Source organism: Impatiens glandulifera, chromosome 8 (assembly GCF_907164915.1).
Source record: "Impatiens glandulifera chromosome 8, dImpGla2.1, whole genome shotgun sequence".
NCBI lineage: Eukaryota > Viridiplantae > Streptophyta > Magnoliopsida > Ericales > Balsaminaceae > Impatiens > Impatiens glandulifera.
The window spans coordinates 46,713,443-46,731,525 of record NC_061869.1 but is presented as its reverse complement, the minus strand read 5'-3'; the positions used below and the strand labels follow the sequence as shown (position 1 = coordinate 46,731,525).

At 31.8% G+C, this 18,083-nt stretch overlaps 1 protein-coding gene and 2 pseudogenes across 1 annotated transcript; all 3 read right to left on the bottom strand.

The window, feature by feature from the left end:
* Positions 1-718: 718 nt before the first annotated feature.
* On the bottom strand, positions 719-835 carry LOC124913542 (annotated as a pseudogene).
* Positions 836-1,172: 337 nt separating this feature from the next.
* On the bottom strand, positions 1,173-1,290 carry LOC124913461 (annotated as a pseudogene).
* Positions 1,291-10,825: 9,535 nt separating this feature from the next.
* On the bottom strand, positions 10,826-12,516 carry LOC124912673 (probable methyltransferase At1g29790). The gene has a single exon (XM_047453322.1). It carries the CDS (start codon positions 12,501-12,503, stop codon positions 11,058-11,060), a length of 1,446 nt encoding a protein of 481 aa, XP_047309278.1. The 5' UTR covers positions 12,504-12,516; the 3' UTR covers positions 10,826-11,057.
* Positions 12,517-18,083: the final 5,567 nt, after the last annotated feature.

The window sequence follows — 18,083 nt, the reverse complement described above, 5'->3', positions numbered from 1 at the left end:
ATTAGTGTAATTATGAACGCACACGCTATTTGATGAACAATTTATTCATTTGAAACATCCTATTATAAAAAATTAATTCTATAATTTCGAAATATAAGAGTTTTTATTCTTTTAAATCATTCGTATTCAAATTAATTTTTATCTTTTTTCATTAAAACATAATGAACAAAAAAAATGGTATGACATTAACGTTTTTTCAAAATTGTCCATTTGCTATTGTTTTTACGTTTTTCTATAAAATCATTAAAAATGAGTGTGACATTCACATTAATTCATTATCATTAATTTTTTCATTATTATAAAAAAAATCAAAAAATGAGTGTGACATGAGAACTTCCTAAGGGTTCACCAATCCTAGGACTACTCTCGTCTATGAATGTTTAACTACGGAATTTTGATAGGATTCAATGCATTAGTGCTAGTATGTTCAAACTAGTTATATGATGAATAATTTATCAATTTGGTACATCATAGTTTAAATTTTTCTAGAATTTTGAAATATATGAGTTTTTACAATCATAGTTTCTACAAATTCATCTGTTATCACTTTATTTTTAATAATATTTAAAAAAATGAATAAATAATAGTTTGATATTAATGTTTTTTTCAAAATAGTTGGTTTTCACGCTATTTCTTTTACATTTTTCTATTAAATCTTTTAAAGAATGAGTGTGATATTCACATTTATTCAAACTCGTCCATTTTCTCATTATTTAAATGAGTGCAACACGGTTTTTACTAGGGGTCACTTATCCTAACACTACTCTCGCCCAAGCATTCTTCACTATAGAGTTCTGATAGGATCTAGTGCATTAATGCTGGTATGATCGCACCCGTTATATGATGAACAATTTATTCATCTGGAACATCTTAATATAAAAAAATAAATTATATTTTTCTAGAATTCAAAAATTTACGAGTTTTGAATAGCCAAAGGTCATTTACGACCACGGTGTCTTCAAGTTAATCCAATTTCACATTATTTTTTTTAATCTTTTTATAATAAAACATACCTAATATAAATATAGTTCGACATTAACATTTCTTTGAAATCGTCCTTTTTCACGCTATTTCATTTACGTTTTTTTATAAAATCATTAAAGAATGAGTGTGACATTCTCGTTTATTCATTATCGTCCATTTTCTCGCTATTTTAAAAATAAAATAAAAAAGGAGTGCGATACGAGGTTTTTCCAAGGATCACCCATCATAGTACTACTCTCACTCATTTACTCTTAACTACGGAGTTTTAATGAGATCTGGTGTATTAGTTATGATATGATTATACCCGTTATATGATGAACAATTTATTAATTTCGACATCTTAATATAAAAAAATGATTTCTCTTGAATTTCGAAATGTACAAGTTTTAAATAATCAATAAAGGCCATTTACTATCGTAATTTTTTCAAATTCATTTGTTTCAATTTTTGTTAAAATTGATCCTTTACAATGAGAAAATACCATGTTAACCATCCTTAGAGGATTGAAGTCGCTAGAAATTTTAAATGAATTTCCCATGTAAACACTCAAATGATGGGTTTCACAACAAATGAATAATGTATTGCCTCTTCATCGCCAAGGTGATCGAAGCTAGTGTTTCTTGGAAATGAAAACAAATAACCGCCTCTTGATTGTCAAAACGACCGAAGGTAAGATTTTTTTAAATGAGAACAAATAACCGCATTTTTATCGTCAATGCAATTGAAGTATGGGTTTTTTGAATGAGAACAAATAACCATCTCTTGATCGGAAAAATAATCGAAGTAGGGGATTCTATGAAGGAGAAAAAATCACTCTCTCATGATTCGTCCAAACGATCGAAGTTGGTGTTTCTTTGAAATGGGAACAAATAACTATATCATCAAAACAATCTAATCGATTTTTTTAGAATGAGAACAAATAACCGCCTCTTGATGGTCAAAATGATCGAAGCTAGGGTATCTTTAAAATGAGAATAAATAAATGCATCTTCATGGTCAAATTGATCGAAGTTAGGGTTTCTTTGAATGAGAATAAATAAGTTTCTCTTGATCACCAAAACGATTGAAGTTAGGGCTTCTCTATGATAAATAAACTTCTGATAAAAGCTTGGGGACATGCTATTTTACACTCGACATCATTAATTTGTATCAGACCTACACATTATAATGAGGTCTCCCCTTTAGAAATGGTTTAAGGTTAGGAACCAAATATTTTTTATCTAAGAAATTTTGGATGTGAGGTATATGTGCCAATTTCTCCCTCACAACACACAAAGATGAGACCTCAAAGAAGATTGGGGATATATGATGGATATGAATCACCGTCAATAATTAGATATCTTGAACCACTGACAGGGGACTTATTCATGGAACGGTTTGTCGATTATTATTTCGATGAAATGATATTTCCAACATTGAAAGGGGTAAATAATTTGTTGGAACAGGAAATAACATGGCGTGAGTAATCATTAGCTTATTATAATCCTCGTACAAAGCAATTTGAACATGAAGTTCATAAAATCATTCACTTGCAAAATTTAGCAAATCAATTACCAAATCCTTTTACTGACCCTAAAAATATTATGAAGTCTTATATTCCAGCTGCAAATGCTCCAATTAGAAGTGATGTCCTTAAAGGACAGCTCATTACTGTTAACAAGTCTAAAATTTAAGTGAAACGTGGTAGACCAATCGATTCCAAAGATAAAAGACCTCGAAAAAGAAAAGAAGTAAATGCTCAAACTGAGAAAACGATTACTCTAGAAATGTTTCCAGTCATTGAAAAATTATTCCAAGACATCTCTATAATCTATGTTTTGATTGGAAAAAGATGAAATCGACGTCGATAAAATTTCTGCATATGTTATAGCATGCGATATTGTTAATGAAGACGAGGATATTAAACCAAAGTATGTAGAAGAATGCATACGGGGAAATGATTGTTCAAACTCGAAATATGCGATTGAAGCTGAATTAAAATCACTCACAAAGCATAAAGTTTTTGGACCTATCGTCTGTACCCTAAAGGTATTAAACCAATCGGTTATAAATGGGTATTAATAATAAAATGAAATGAGAAAAATGAAATTGTCAAATATAAGACATGACTTGTTACATAGGGGTTCTCGTAGAGACCTAGTATTGAATTAAGGAGACATATTGTCTTGTGGTGGATGCAACAATATTGAGATATCTGATAAGTTTATCAATACACGAGAAATTGTATATGAGATTGATGGATGTTATTAAGGCATATTTATATGGCTCCCTTGATAACACAATATACATGAAACTCCCTGAAGGATTTTAAATGCTAGAAGCATGTAATTCAGGCTGTCGAGACCTTTACTTGGTTAAATTATGTTGATATCTATATGGATTGAAACAATCTAAATGTATGTTGTATAAATTTCTAAGCGAATATTTATTAAAGAATGAATTTCAAAATGATCGAATATATTCATGTGTGTTTATTAAGAGATCGGGATCGCAATTTGTAATAATTGTTATTTATGTGGACGAACTATATATTATTGGAACTAAGATGAGCTATCTGAAACAATTAATTATCTTAAGAAAGAATTTGAGATGAAATATCTCGAGAAAACAAAGTTATGTAGTGGCTTGCAAGTTGAGCATTTAGAGAAATAAATTTTTGTTCATCAATCTACTTATACATCAAAAGTACTAAATAGATTATTTATGGATAAAGTGCATCCCTTTAGTAGTCCAATGATCGTGAGATCTCTTTATGTAAATAAAGATTCATTTCGACCTCGTATGAGTGGTGAAGAACTAATTGGTCCAAAAGTACTATACCTTAGTGCTATTGGTGCGTTATTGTATCTGACAAGTCATACTAGACCTGATATATCATTCGCAGTAAATTTATTAGCGAGATATAGTTCTTCACCGACAAGGAGACATTGGAATGAAGTTAAGCATATTTTCGGTACCTTCAAGGAACTATGGACATGGGATTATATTATCCATATGTATGTGAAACTGAATTGATTGGGTACGCAGATGTATGATATTTATTTGATCCTCATAATGGTAGGTCTCGAACGGGTTACTTATTAAGATATGGTGGTACAGTTATATCTTGAATATCTATGAAACAATCAATTATCACCACATCTTCAAATTATTTCGAGATCATTTCTATTCAAGAGGGAAGTCGAGAATGTGTATGGTTGAGATCAAGTATTCATCATATTCGAGAGTAATGTGGTTTATCCGTAAATAAGAATTCTCCAACGATTTTATATCAGGATAATGTTTCTTGTATTGCACAATTAAAAGGAGGATATATTAAAGGCGATAGAACGAAAACATATCACCAAAATTCTTTTTCACTCATAATCTCCGGAAGAAATGTGATATTGATGTTCACCAAATTCGTTCATCTATATAATCTAGTAGATCTATTTACAAAAGCATTGCCTACTACGACCTTTAGAAAATACTATATAAAATTAGCATGCAAAGACTCAAGAGTCTAAAATGATGTAACAAAATAGGGAGTTTATTGTTGAGGTGTTCCTTGCCATTGCGGGCGGGTTCTTAAATTCCGGGTAAACGGGTCAGGGTTTTCTGTTATGAAAACGGGTTAGAGTATAAATAATTTTTTTGGGTATTTTTCTCATAACAGAGCAAGGTTGAGAGAGAGTGAATTACAGATCTAGGGTTTTCTGGTTTTCTTCTTGTTGTTCTTTGCTGATCCAGAGAGAAAGATTGGGGGAGCTTTTGATTGTGGAGTAGTCAAATCATTCCTAGTGTAATCACTTCTTTCATTTGAGAACAGGGCATGTAAGATTCTACTATTGACATTTGTTTAATTTAGTGAAACTTATCCCTCTCGTGGACGTAGGTCGATTTTGACCGAGCCACGTATATTGTGTTGTCGTTTATTGCTTTGTGCTATTTCAGTTTTTGGTAAATTTGTTGTTCGTCATAGACGATTTGGAAACTGATTTGTTACAGGTTTGATTTTTAAGAAGATCCATAGTTTTGCTATTACAAAACCCAACAGTGGTATCAGAGTAGTATTGATTGGTTATCTGTTTTAACATTGGAGTAGAGTGCTCTGCTGGTTATTTGTCGAAATTCATAGAAGAGATCAACTGGTTTCTTTGCTGGGGTTTTTGTCAGTTGTTAAGGCAGTAATAATGGGGAAATTTAGACCTGATATGGTGAGTCTAAATGGTACAAACTACAGGCAATGGAAACTGATGATTAGTGATCTGTTAGTTTCAGATGATTTGAATGAAACAATTGAAAATGAGGGTGTTAGACCTGAGACTACAAAAGAGGTTGATTGGAAAAAGATAGATAGAAAGGCCTGCAGCTTTATTCGTTCCTGGGTTGGTGTAAATGTTGTGCACCATGTTGAGAATGAGACTACGGCGTATGGTGTGTGGAGCAAACTTGAAGCTCTCTATGCTGGGAGGTCAGCAGGGAATAAAGCAGCACTAGTACGAAGGCTGGTGAATCTGAAGTACATTGATAATAAATCAATTGCTGAGCACTTGAATGAATTTCAAAATATTTTGAATCAGTTGATTAGTATGAAGATAAACTTTGATGATGAGGTGCAAGCACTTTTAGTTCTTGGATCTTTGTCTGCAAGTTGGGAGACACTTATTATCACTCTCAACAACTCAGCGCCAAATGGTAAAGTCAACATGACATTTGTCACCAGTTCCTTACTTGATGAGGAGAATCGAAAGGGGGATAAACCCTTTTAAGTCTGATATGTTGGTGGCTGATAGAGGAAGATCAAAGGATAATAGAAGTGGTTCGAGCAGGGGAAAGTCTAGAAGCAAGTCTAGAGCTCCAAAGAAGGATGGTGCTTGTCATTATTGTGGCAAAATGGGTCACTGGAAAAACGAGTGCTGAAAATTTAAAAATGATAAAGCAAAGGGTACAGTGAAGCCCAGAGAAAAAAAAGAACAGAGTGCAGATACATGTGCTTATGCTTCAGATGGTATACTGACATATGCTTCTAACTGTCAAGACTCTTGTCTTAGCACATCTTCAAATGAAACAACATAGATTGTTGACACAGGTACCTCATTCCATATTACTCCATACAAAGGTTACTTTCAGTCCTACAAAGCTAGTGATTATGGTGAGGTTCGCATGGGTAACAGTGGTGTGTCCAAGATCGTTGGTCTTGGTGATATTAGAATCAAGACAAACATGGGCTGCTTCATGACATTGAGAGATGTAAGACATGTTCCTAATTTGAGAATGAATTTGATTTCAGCAGGTAAGCTCGATGATGGAGGCTACCATAATGTTTTCAGTGGTGGAGCATGGAAGCTAAGCAAGGGTTCCTTGGTTGTTGCACAAGGTAAGAAATGTTGTTCCTTATACAAGATAAATTTGAGAATGAATTTGATTTCAGCAGGTAAGCTCGATGATGGAGGCTACCATAATGTTTTCAGTGGTGGAGCATGGAAGCTAAGCATGGGTTCATTGGTTGTTGCACAAGGTAAGAAATGATGTTCCTTATACAAGATAAATTTGAGAATTGTCTATGATGTAGCATATTCTGTTTTGATGGAGTCATCCTCTGAGTTGTGGCACAAGAGACTAGGTCACATTAGTGAAAAGGGGCTGAATGTTTTGATCAAGAGGAATGAGTTGCTGAATCTCAAGGATGCTCATCTTGAAAGTTGTGAGCATTGCTTGAAGGGTAAGCAGAACAGAGTCTCCTTCAGTAAGTCAAAAGTTGAACTGAAAAAGAATGTCCTTGAACTGATCCATATAGATGTTTGTGGTCCTATGAAGTTTAAATCCATAAGCGGTGCTTCCTATTTTGTAACCTTCATAGACGATGCATCTAGGAAGGTTTGGGCATATGCTATAAAGTCCAAGGATGAGGTTGCAGCAAGGTTTGAGGTCTTTCACAATCTGGTTAAAAGAGAGACAGGAAGAAAACTGATGAGGGTGCGGTCAGATAATGGGGGAGAGTACATAGGCTCATTTGATGATTATTGTAAAGAGCAGGGTATTCGACATGAACAGACTGTTCCCAAGACTCTACAACAAAATGGTGTGCAGAGAGGATGAACAGAACAATGTTAGAACGGATGAGGAGTATGCTCTCCCATGCCAGGTTGGCTAAGCATTTCTGGGCTGAAGCCATGAGCACTACAGTGTATGTGATCAACCGTTCTCCCTCCAAGCCATTGAATAATAAGTGTGCAGAAAACGTTTGGTCGGGTAAAGATGTTAATTATGACTATTTACGTGTTTTTGGTTGTAGAGCTTTTGTACATATTCCAAAAGATGAGAGGTCTAAGCTAGATGCAAAAACTAGACAATGCATATTTTTGGGGTATGGTGATGAAAAGTGAGGATACAGGTGTTATGACCCAGTTGATAAGAAGGTTTTGAGAAGCCGAGATGTGGTATTTCTTGAAGATCAGACTATTGAGAATTTTGAAGATGGTGAAAAGCTTGATGCATACATACGTGACCTTTCTGGTCTTGAGTTGTCTCATGATGTTGAGGAGACAAGGCCACATGTAGCTTCAGACTCATATAGTGATGATGATGTTCCTCAAGGTCAAGCTGTAGGCCATGGAAATGATACTGATACTGAAACTGATCTTGTTGATAATGTTGAGGCTGATTTTAAAGTTCAACAAGAAGATGGAAATCAACAGAATCAACAAACAGAGGTACTTAGGAAGTCTACTAGGGAGAAAAGATTAAGTTCTAAGTACCCTTCTACAGAGTATGTCCTTCTAACAGATTGTGGAGAGCCTATATGCTATAAGGAGGCTCTGTAGGATGCTCATAAGAAAGAATGGCTAGCTGTCATGGATGAAGAGATGAAGTCATTGCTGAAAAATGGCACATATGATCTAGTTGAAAGACCAGAGAACAGAAAAGTATTACAAAATAAATGGGTGTACAAGATCAAGCAAGAAGGTGATGATAGCAAGACAAGATACAAGGCTAGGTTGGTTGTCAAAGGTTTTGGCCAGAGGCATGGAATCGATTATGATAATATTTTCTCACGGGTAGTGAAGATGACTTCTATTCGTGTGGTGTTAAGTTTAGCTGCTTGTATGGATCTTGAGGTTGAACAGCTTGATGTCAAGACTGCATTTCTTCATGGTGATTTGAATGAAGATGTTTATATGGAGCAACCTGAAGGTTACAATAAGAAAGGTGAGGAAAGAAAGGTGTGCAAACTTGTCAAAAGTCTGTACGGTTTGAAGCAAGCACCAAGGCAGTGGTATTTTAAGTTTGAGTCGTTCATGATCATCCATGGGTACATGAAGACGTCTACAGATCATTGTGTCTTTGTACAAAAGTTTGTTTCTAATGATTTTATTATACTTCTCCTATATGTTGATGACATGCTGATTATTGGGAGAGACAAGCTCAAGATTGCCAAGTTGGAAAAGGATTTGGCTAAGTCTTTTGAGATGAAAGACTTGGGTCAAGCAAGACAAATTCTTGGAATGCGGGTCATTCGTGATCGGGTGAAGAAAAGGCTATGGTTGTCTCAAGAGAGATATATTGAAAAGATTCTAAATCGATTCTGTATGGACAAGGCAAAACCAGTTACTTGTCCATTGGCTTCACACTTGAAACTAAACAAGACAATGTCTCCCAATAATGAAGAGGAAAGACAAGAAATGTGCAGTGTTCCATATGCTTCAGCAATAGGCAGTCTGATGTATACAATGATCTGTACAAGACCGGATATAGCTCATGCGGTTGGAGTACTTAGTCGTTTCCTTTCAAATCCCGGTAAGACACACTGGGAAACGGTTAAGTGGCTAATGAGATATCTTCGAGGGACCTCCAAATACGCTTTGTGTTATGGTACTGGAAAGCCACATGTTGAAGGGTTTTCTGATTCAGATATGAGTGGTGATATTGACACAATGAGATCAACTTCAGGGTATTTATTTACTTTTAGAGGAGGAGTTGTATCATGGCAGTCTCGTCTACAAAAATGTGTTGCTTTGTCTACTACAAAAGCTGAATATATTGTCATTACTGAATGTTGTAAGGAAATAAGATGGATGAAAGAATTGTTGAAAGAAATATGCATTACACAAGACAGGTTTGTGGTGTTTAGTGACTCACAAAGTGCTATACATGTGAGCAAGAATCCAAGTTTTCATTCATGTTCAAAACACATCCAAAGAAGGTACCATTGGATCCATGAAGTGCTCGAGAAGAAGGAGTTATATTTGGAGAAAGTGCATACATATGAGAACGGGTCAGATATGATGACAAAGGGTTTGTCAAGAGGCAAGCATGAGATATGTTGTGCCAAAGCCGGAATGGTTCTGGCAGGAGCGTCACAATGATGAATGTTTATACCAATATTCTCCCATGGCTCGGAAGGGGAGAATTGTTGAGGTGTTCCTTGACATTGCGGGCGGGTTCTTAAATTTCGGGTAAACGGGTCAGGGTTTTCTGTTATGAAAACGGGTTACAGTATAAATACTTTTTTTGGGTATTTTTCTCATAATAGAGCAAGATTGAGAGAGAGTGAATTACAGATCTAGGATTTTTTGGTTTTCTTCTTCTTATTATTCTTTGGCTGATCTAGAGAGAAAGATTGGGGGAGCTTTTGATTGTGGAATAGTCCAATCATTCATAGTGTAATCACTTCTTTCATTTGAGAGTAGGGCATGTAAGTTTCTACTATTAACATTTGTTTGATTTAGTGAAACGTATCCCTCCCGTGGACTTAGGTCGATTTTGACCGAACCTCGTATATTGTGTTGTCGTTTATTGCTTTGTGCTATTTCAGTTCTTGGTAAATCTGTTATTCGTCATAGACAATTTGAAAACTAATTTGTTATAAGTTTAATTTTTAAGAAGATCCATAGTTTTGCTGTTGCAAAACTCAACATTTCCATTATGCACTCTTTCCCTTCACCATAATTAATTCCAGTGGGTTTTACTGGTAATATTTTTATTGAGACAATATACATACGGGAGTATTTATAACTTTTGGTTTTTCATATTCTATAATTAATAAGACCTTTCACTCCATATTCTAAGTCTAATAACTAGGACATATATGAAATAAAGTAAGATAAACAATAAGAATTTTTCTCTTTTTAACTTTTTCTTGTTATTTTTTTATTTGTTTATAACACTTATTTTATTGTTATTATTATTCTTCTTTATATAAATATAAAATTATAAATTTAAAGAAAAAAAATAATATTTTAAAATAATAAATAATTAATCATAATTAAATATATCTATTCCTTTACTATAATAAAATAATAAGAAAAGTTAAAATATATAAATATACATAAATAAGAAAAACAAAATATAAAAATTTGTATAAATCTTAATTACATATTTCAGGTTTGTTTGTGATTTATTGAATTTTTATATTTTATTTAAAAATAATAAATAAATTTTAATTTTACATAATCATATTTTTAGATAAATAAAATATAATGTTTTAAATTTTATAATGCAAAACATGAGAGTACAAAGTCGATTCATGATATGAATGTGGATGACTCAAGTGAAATGAAGTTTTTATGTTTGTATTAATTGGTCGAAATATGAAACAACTTCCGAACATAATTACATCGTCAAGCATGTTATTCTTAAACCGTTAGGGAGAAGTCACCCTATGCACAAATATCCTAAATGGATATACGAAAGTTGTTTTTCAAATAAAGTTGATCGCCTTACAATTTTAAGAACAACTCTCATATACGAAATAGTCAATTAACCAATAAAATAGTTATAATTTCACTAGCAACCTAACATAATTGTGGGTCTGATAACCTGTACAAGTTTGACTGCAATGTTATTTTTAACATTCATAAGACATAAGTACTTGTTTTATTGAGATTTTATTATTCAAAAATTTTATGATTCATAAATTTTAAAAGTCTTATAGTTTTGTTTTTTTAATGGATACAAATTATATGATTGAGTTAATTTTATTTGATATCAAAAAAATTGGATGAACACTAGTTAAGCTAGTAAAAGAAATTGCATCAGAAATGGAAGGGTTCCAAAATACTTTCACCGGTGGTCTTCATTCAATAGGAGAATCAAGTCATTGGCTTCTCCAACAAGGCCGAAAAATACCACTCGTCCTTCCCTTTGTCGAGTTTCTTCCCAACATTCCACCTTAATCTCTTAAATCCAACTCTATCCAACATGGGAACATAGGTCGAATTCATTTGCGACCCAAAGCAAAAGAAATGATCCAACCAAAACAATCCCCCCGGTCTCAAAATCCTAAACACATCGTACATAGTAAACTCAAGCATCATGTCCGGAATCCAGTTACTCATGATATGCATCGAATGCACAATGTCAAGGGTATTATCAAAGAAAGGTAATCGTTCCGATACACTCAAATGCAGCGGAATCAATCCCCTTGAAGCAATGAAACTATTGAACGGACCGTCGAGATTCATCGAAGACGTTATGATAGTAACATTCCTTTCCTTCATCCTCGCCGCGAAAGTGCCTGGCCCGCCCCCAATATCGAGCCCAATCCGAATGGTTCCTTTTGGTTTCGTTGCGATAACCTTATCTATCCCGTAATCCAAACTTTTATCGAACATCCACCTGCTCTTTTCCCTAAAATTTAGGTCAAAACAATCTTTACAATCGTAGAAACCTGGCGCGTTTTTTCTATCTATGAGACATTTGTAGCTCTTACAAGTATACGGCTCCCATATTATGCTTGTGTCGGATGGTGTCGACCATAGACTCTCCGGTAAGGGTTTGGGATCAGTATATCCTATCGGAGACTTCGATCGGCATCTTCTTCTCGGGAGAGGTTCGCATCCTTTCATTAGCAATTTTTGAGCGAATACGTCGTCTGTGGGGCATTCACCGCCGACTTTGTAGTCCATGTACTGAGCTAGTTCTTCAGGGAACTTCCAGCAAGCTCCACCGACAGAAGGATACATAATATCTATACCCGTCCGACTGTTTGTCCCTAGGGGGAGCTTGTGAGACCCAGTAGCGAGCTGGACCTCTTCTGACATGTTTTCATCAGAAACAGAATCTGGAGTTGGGTCGGGGGTTTGTTGGATATGTATTAGTTCAGCGACTAGGGTTTCGACGAGTTTGTTGGTGGTTTGGAGTTGTCGGTTGAGATTGGCGGCTTGAGAGCGGGTGGCGGTTAGCTCGGTTTGGGTGTGGTTGAGTTCGCGGAGGAGGATGGTGGTGGTGGAGTCGGCGGAGGATGGAGAGGTAGTGGAGGAGAGAGGGCCGGTGAAGATGTAGATAGTGAGGAGATTTGTGGATATGATTATGAGTAAGAGCTTGAGCATGTATTTGGTTTTGTTTGGCTGATGATGCTTTTTTTGGAAGTGATCATCTTCGGTGCTTCCCATTTTTGGTGGTGTGAAGATTGAGGAGAGAGATGGAGTGGAGTTGAATTCTTGTAAAGTATTTATGGTGCTAATCAATTTGTTCTTTTTTGGGTCTTCTTCTCTTCTTCTGTATGTGTGAGAGAGAAAAGGGTGTTCACTTGTCATGATTCCTCACGAGGAAGATGATAGGATAAGTCAAAACAATGGAGTCATTCAATAATAATACTCTCTCTCTCTGTATTTTGTCTCTATGTATTTTCACATTCTAGCGACCTGCCGGAGTTGACAAAGGAGGCAGTCTGAAACATGCCCCACCTTCGTCGGAACGTGTTATTGCCGTCAATTACTCTCTACAGAGTTATATAATTAAATATATATGTTTTTGTAATTCATAACTATTCTAGATCTGAGTTTACACTGGAATTAAATAATTAACACTTCCAATATTAAAAAAAATAATAACTTCATTAATTGCGTCGACTTTAGAAAGTCAAAAAAAAAATAATAATAATATCTAAAAGTGAAAATGACTAGACTGAAAATAAAAAGAGAAAAAATAAATAAAGTAATGAGTAATGACAGGAAATTTCGGTTTTTTTAGCTTTAATTTCAAATTAGTTAAATTTTTTTCTTTTTTCTTTATATAATTTATTTTAATTAAAATTGAATTTAAAAATCTAAATAAAATATTAGAATTGAGTTTAGGGATGACAACAAATACACCATGCCTCGGGTAATATGGTACTCGACCTAATATTACTATAGTTACAAATTTAAATTCTACCTTCTAACACTATCTTGTATTCAATTATCATTCTTGATAATTAGTGTACTCAGTCTTCAATAAGTATCTTAAATACACTATATTATAGTATATTTCTCCTCAATCTTATCTTTGTTAATTTAAAATAATAATAAAAAATATTAAATGAAATGAAATACTAAAGAATAAAAATGTTAGTAGAGTATAAAAATTCTAAATATTTAATATAATAATTTTAATATATATATATATATATATATATATATATATATATATAAATTATTGTTATCTATAGATTGGGTATGAATTTTGCATTTCCAAGTATGTTATCAATCAATACCATCTCCTCCGCCGATATTTTTCTACTCTATTTCAATTTTCATTACCATCCCTGACAAATTTGGGAATACTCACGTAATCATATTTTTAGGTAATCATTGCCATCCTTCTATAGTTAGACAAATATATGTAATGTTAAACTTAGCTTACACAAAATCAAAAACAAAATTATTATATATTAAATTTTTATATATCTAAATCTTTTAAATATAAGTTAATAAGCTAAACTCTATATACTTTTGTCTTAGGATTGTTTCTCTTTAAATGTGTTGTTTTTGAATTATTTTTTTATATTGTGTTAGAGTCTCCTAATTTTAATTTCATACTTTCTTACTTTCTTTTCTTATATTGAGTATAAGACTAATTTCATGTTTGTTTTCAATAAATAAATTCTGATTTGTTGTTTTATATTTGAATTATTGTACAAATTCATGATAAATAATATATTTACTTTGTTACTCAGTTTCATGGTTTGTGTCTCTCTAGACTTTGTAAAATATAATTATAATTTCATCAACTAAATAACTTATATAGTTTAAAATTAATTTTTGTTAAAATATTGATATTTAAGTCGAATAGAAAAAATAAATCACAATATTTGACATTGATTCATCTTCAAATTTGGGTTATTCGTTCCTTTTGTAATCTTAGAAGGGATTTCTTGCTATTCATGTTATGAATTCAACTTCTTCTTTTTTTGTGTGTAAAGAAGGTGATCATTTTTAGTGATTAATGAAAAAAAAATATTATTTTAATAATTATATGATTTTATTAAAATTATATATTTAAATATTCAAAAGATACAAATAATAGGAAAACGAAAGAATTGAATACTAAATTGGCAGTATATTGCATTTTGGCTTGTTTTAATTTGTTGTGGATGAAGTCACATGAGCTGTATTTACCAAACGCGTCTTTGTTTTGTTTTCTTACATAAAAGGACAATATTTACCAATCAAGTCCAAGTCCAAAGAACCCAATGGCATTAAATAATCATATTTATATATAATCAAACCAAACTTTAATAAATATATATTAACATTCTTATATATCGCTTAGAATATAGATAGATTCCATATGTTTTTATTTTAAATTGACTTTATATTTTTTTAAGAAATAATAGAATTAAACTATTATAATTAATAGTTAATTAATTTCTCAATTTAGTTGGAGGCAACTAATTAACTTGGCAATTAGTTTTGAGAATTATTTTGTCCTCCATATATTGTTATACAATAAAATTAACTAATTCAATCATATATCATTCAGAAGAAATACAACTTGCATAGGACACAATTTTATGTTTTTTTTAAATAGTTATTATATTATATTATTAATATTATTTTTTAATAATATTATATAATATATATATAATTTTTTATCTCTTTTTTTATTTCTTTCTTACTTTTTTTTTATTCGTTTATATCTTCTTTCATTTTATATTATATATAAATATTAATTATATTTTACGCTACTATTTTGCCACTCTTTTTTAACATTATTTAATATTAACATAATTTTTTTAACTCTAATCTACTAGGCTAAGCTAAGCGTCGCACTTTTCTAACCTAATATCTAATATTAATGGTAATTTTTTAATTTTACTAAGCCTAAATATCAATCCTAGCCGTCATTTTATATTTCTTTGTATCTTTTAATAGCCGATAATCTTCTATTTCTTAAAGTTTACAAAGATTCATAACAACAATCATCAAATCATACGAGGTAATGATGTTATTTATTCAGTTATTTGTTTAATTTTTTCTTACTTTTATTGTTTATCTTTAATCTTTACCACTTTAAAAATTAAAATATCTATCATTATATTTTTTCTTATTATAGAGTAGAGTAAAAATATCATATCATTAATATTATCTTAAATCAGGCTACTAAAAACATATCACCCGACACTATATCACTTTTTTTTCTCATTTTGTTGACTATACCAGTTATTATTGCTTTAGCATAGAGAAGTTTTTCTAAGTTGAAGTTATAAAGACTTACTTACAAAGTACAATGTCATAATAAAGATTAAATGAATTAGTGATAATATCAATAAAATGAGTATTTAGATAATTAGAATATGATGACTTAATTGAAAATTTTGCCTCAAAAAATGCAAGGAGAAGCATGTTTTCATAGGTTTTTTTTGTAAAAACTATATGTGTTTTCATAATTGTTAATTATTATTTATCTTTTTTTATTTAAAATTTATTATATTAATATTTTTTATATATATTATGAAATGTTTTATATATGAGATATTGTTGTTATATATTTAATTAGGATATATATATATTTTGTTAATTAAAAAATTTATAATTATTAATTGAATAGAAATAAAAAAAATTTAAAAAATTATTTATAATTTTAGGATCACAAAATATAAAATTGTATTGGCCCAATCCTTGTGGCTTCATTTGCTATTTATTTAATTTATCATCTATATCTATAACTTAACATTACTTTAGTCATTCTTACAAAAAAAAAAAAAAAAAAAAAAAAAAAAACATTTCAAATGGAATCTTAGTGTCATTTGACTCTTTCGAACACCATTGAAGCAAGTCTCGATATGAAGAAATAATGGTCCGAGGAGACACAACCAAGAAAATGATATTAGTTTTGTCCAACAAGGTAATTGTTGTCTAATGAAATGATGAGACTTAAGCCACTTCGCAGAAAGGATGCAGAGGATTTAGGTATAACTGTGATTTGTGTTTCTTGAAGCAAACATGCTTTAAGATGGTGAAGAATTAAATCTACTCCAATTTTAATGAGCCTTGATGAGAGGTAAGAATATGTTAAAGATCAAATTCTTATCCAAGATCAATCAACATGCTCTGGAATGTGGAAAAAATGTAAGACATAAAATGTCATTTCTTCACAAGGAAGGGACTCAAAAAAATACAAAGAATTTTAAAACTGAAACAGGATTATGCACACATTATGGAGAAAAGACCACATGGAGGTAGATGTTTCAAATTATAGGGACCGTGAATGATGTAAACAGCCAAAAAGAAAATTCTGAAAAGAAGAAAAATTATACTGTTTCTCATGACTCTACACATTGTGATGACTTTCAAGAGATGTCAATGGAAGAATAGAAAATGTATAAGTAATTCCGCAAGAACATTAATTCCTCAAGAACACGAGATCAGTCGAGAACAAAGAAAGTGTGTCAACTACTACTTGTAGGTGTCTTCTAAATATTTTGCACTCAATTCATTTTACTATAACATTAACATTAATGAACATATTAACTTGTGAGATGGATGACTAACAAATTATGGAGCATCATGCCATATTTGTAATAATAATTTTTTTTACTAACATTAAATTATTAGAAATACTTAAAATTATGTGTCTCGTTGATGAAAATTGTTGATGGAAGAAGTAGAAAAATAACTGAGATAGGAAAGGTAAAATTTTCTATTAGTCTTAAACATAAAGATGCGTTATAAACCTAAGATTATTAACTAAGATCTCTAAATTGGCCAAGGAAAACAAACACTAAAAAAAAAAAAAATTTGTTGAATTACAACATATTGGTGCAATGATATTTTTAATGCAGGTTTTTAAGAACTCCAATCCAAATAATAATAAAAACAAACAGTTTATTGTTAATCTTCCAAGTAAATTATTTTTACGGAATATATAATCTGAATATATATATATATATATTAGAAATTTTATTATTTTTTCTAAACTTATATAAATATCACTAGTAAAAAAGCCCTTTAACGAGTAAATATAACGATTGGTCTAAAGGCCAATTGTTATTATCAATGTAGTGGTGATTGAGTTTAAATCCAATTGCTACTACATTGATAATAGCGATTGACTTTTAGACCAATTGCAATTACCTTTACATAACGATAATTGGTTACAAAACCAATCACTATAAACCACTGCGAAAAAAAGGCTCCATGTTTTACCTTGTTTTGAAGTGTTAGTAGCGATTGTATAAATGACCAATCGCTATACCTCTAGCATAGTAGTGATTGGTTTCCACACCAATCGCTATTGCCTCATTAAAATATACATCTTAGACTAGGAGCCTCCCTTCTTTCAATTTCCTCTTTAAGCTTCCCGACCTAATCTTTGATTTCTCTCTTCCTCCAATCTTCGCCGTCGTCTTCTCTCTTCCGCCTAATATTTGTCGTCGTCCTCTTCTTCCGCCGTCCTAGTTATAAATCTCATTTCTTCTTCACTGGTGGTAGTCTACAGTAGAGGAGGAAGCTCAACACTCAATAGGTTCGAATTCTTTCTTTGTCTTCTTAATCCGCTTACGTATCTACATACCTATAAGCCTATGCTTAAGCATGATTTGTAGACATCGAGTGTTATCTTGGAGCCTAATATTTGTTTGTAATCTCTGTTTGTATATATTTGATTGTTATTAATCAGGTTTTTTAAGGTGGTTTGATTGTCATTTTTTAATCCTAGTTAGGATTTGTCTAGTTTTTATCATTGACCCTCCCACTTTTGGGATTTTAATGAAATGATTTTAATCGTTTTTCCAAAAAAAATTATGTTATAAATCAAGTTGAAACAAATGTGAAACAAAGAGGGTTATTCACCACCTTGTTTTCCATTTCTTTCCAATCACAAAAATCTAGAAAATATTGTCTTTTTAAGTATAT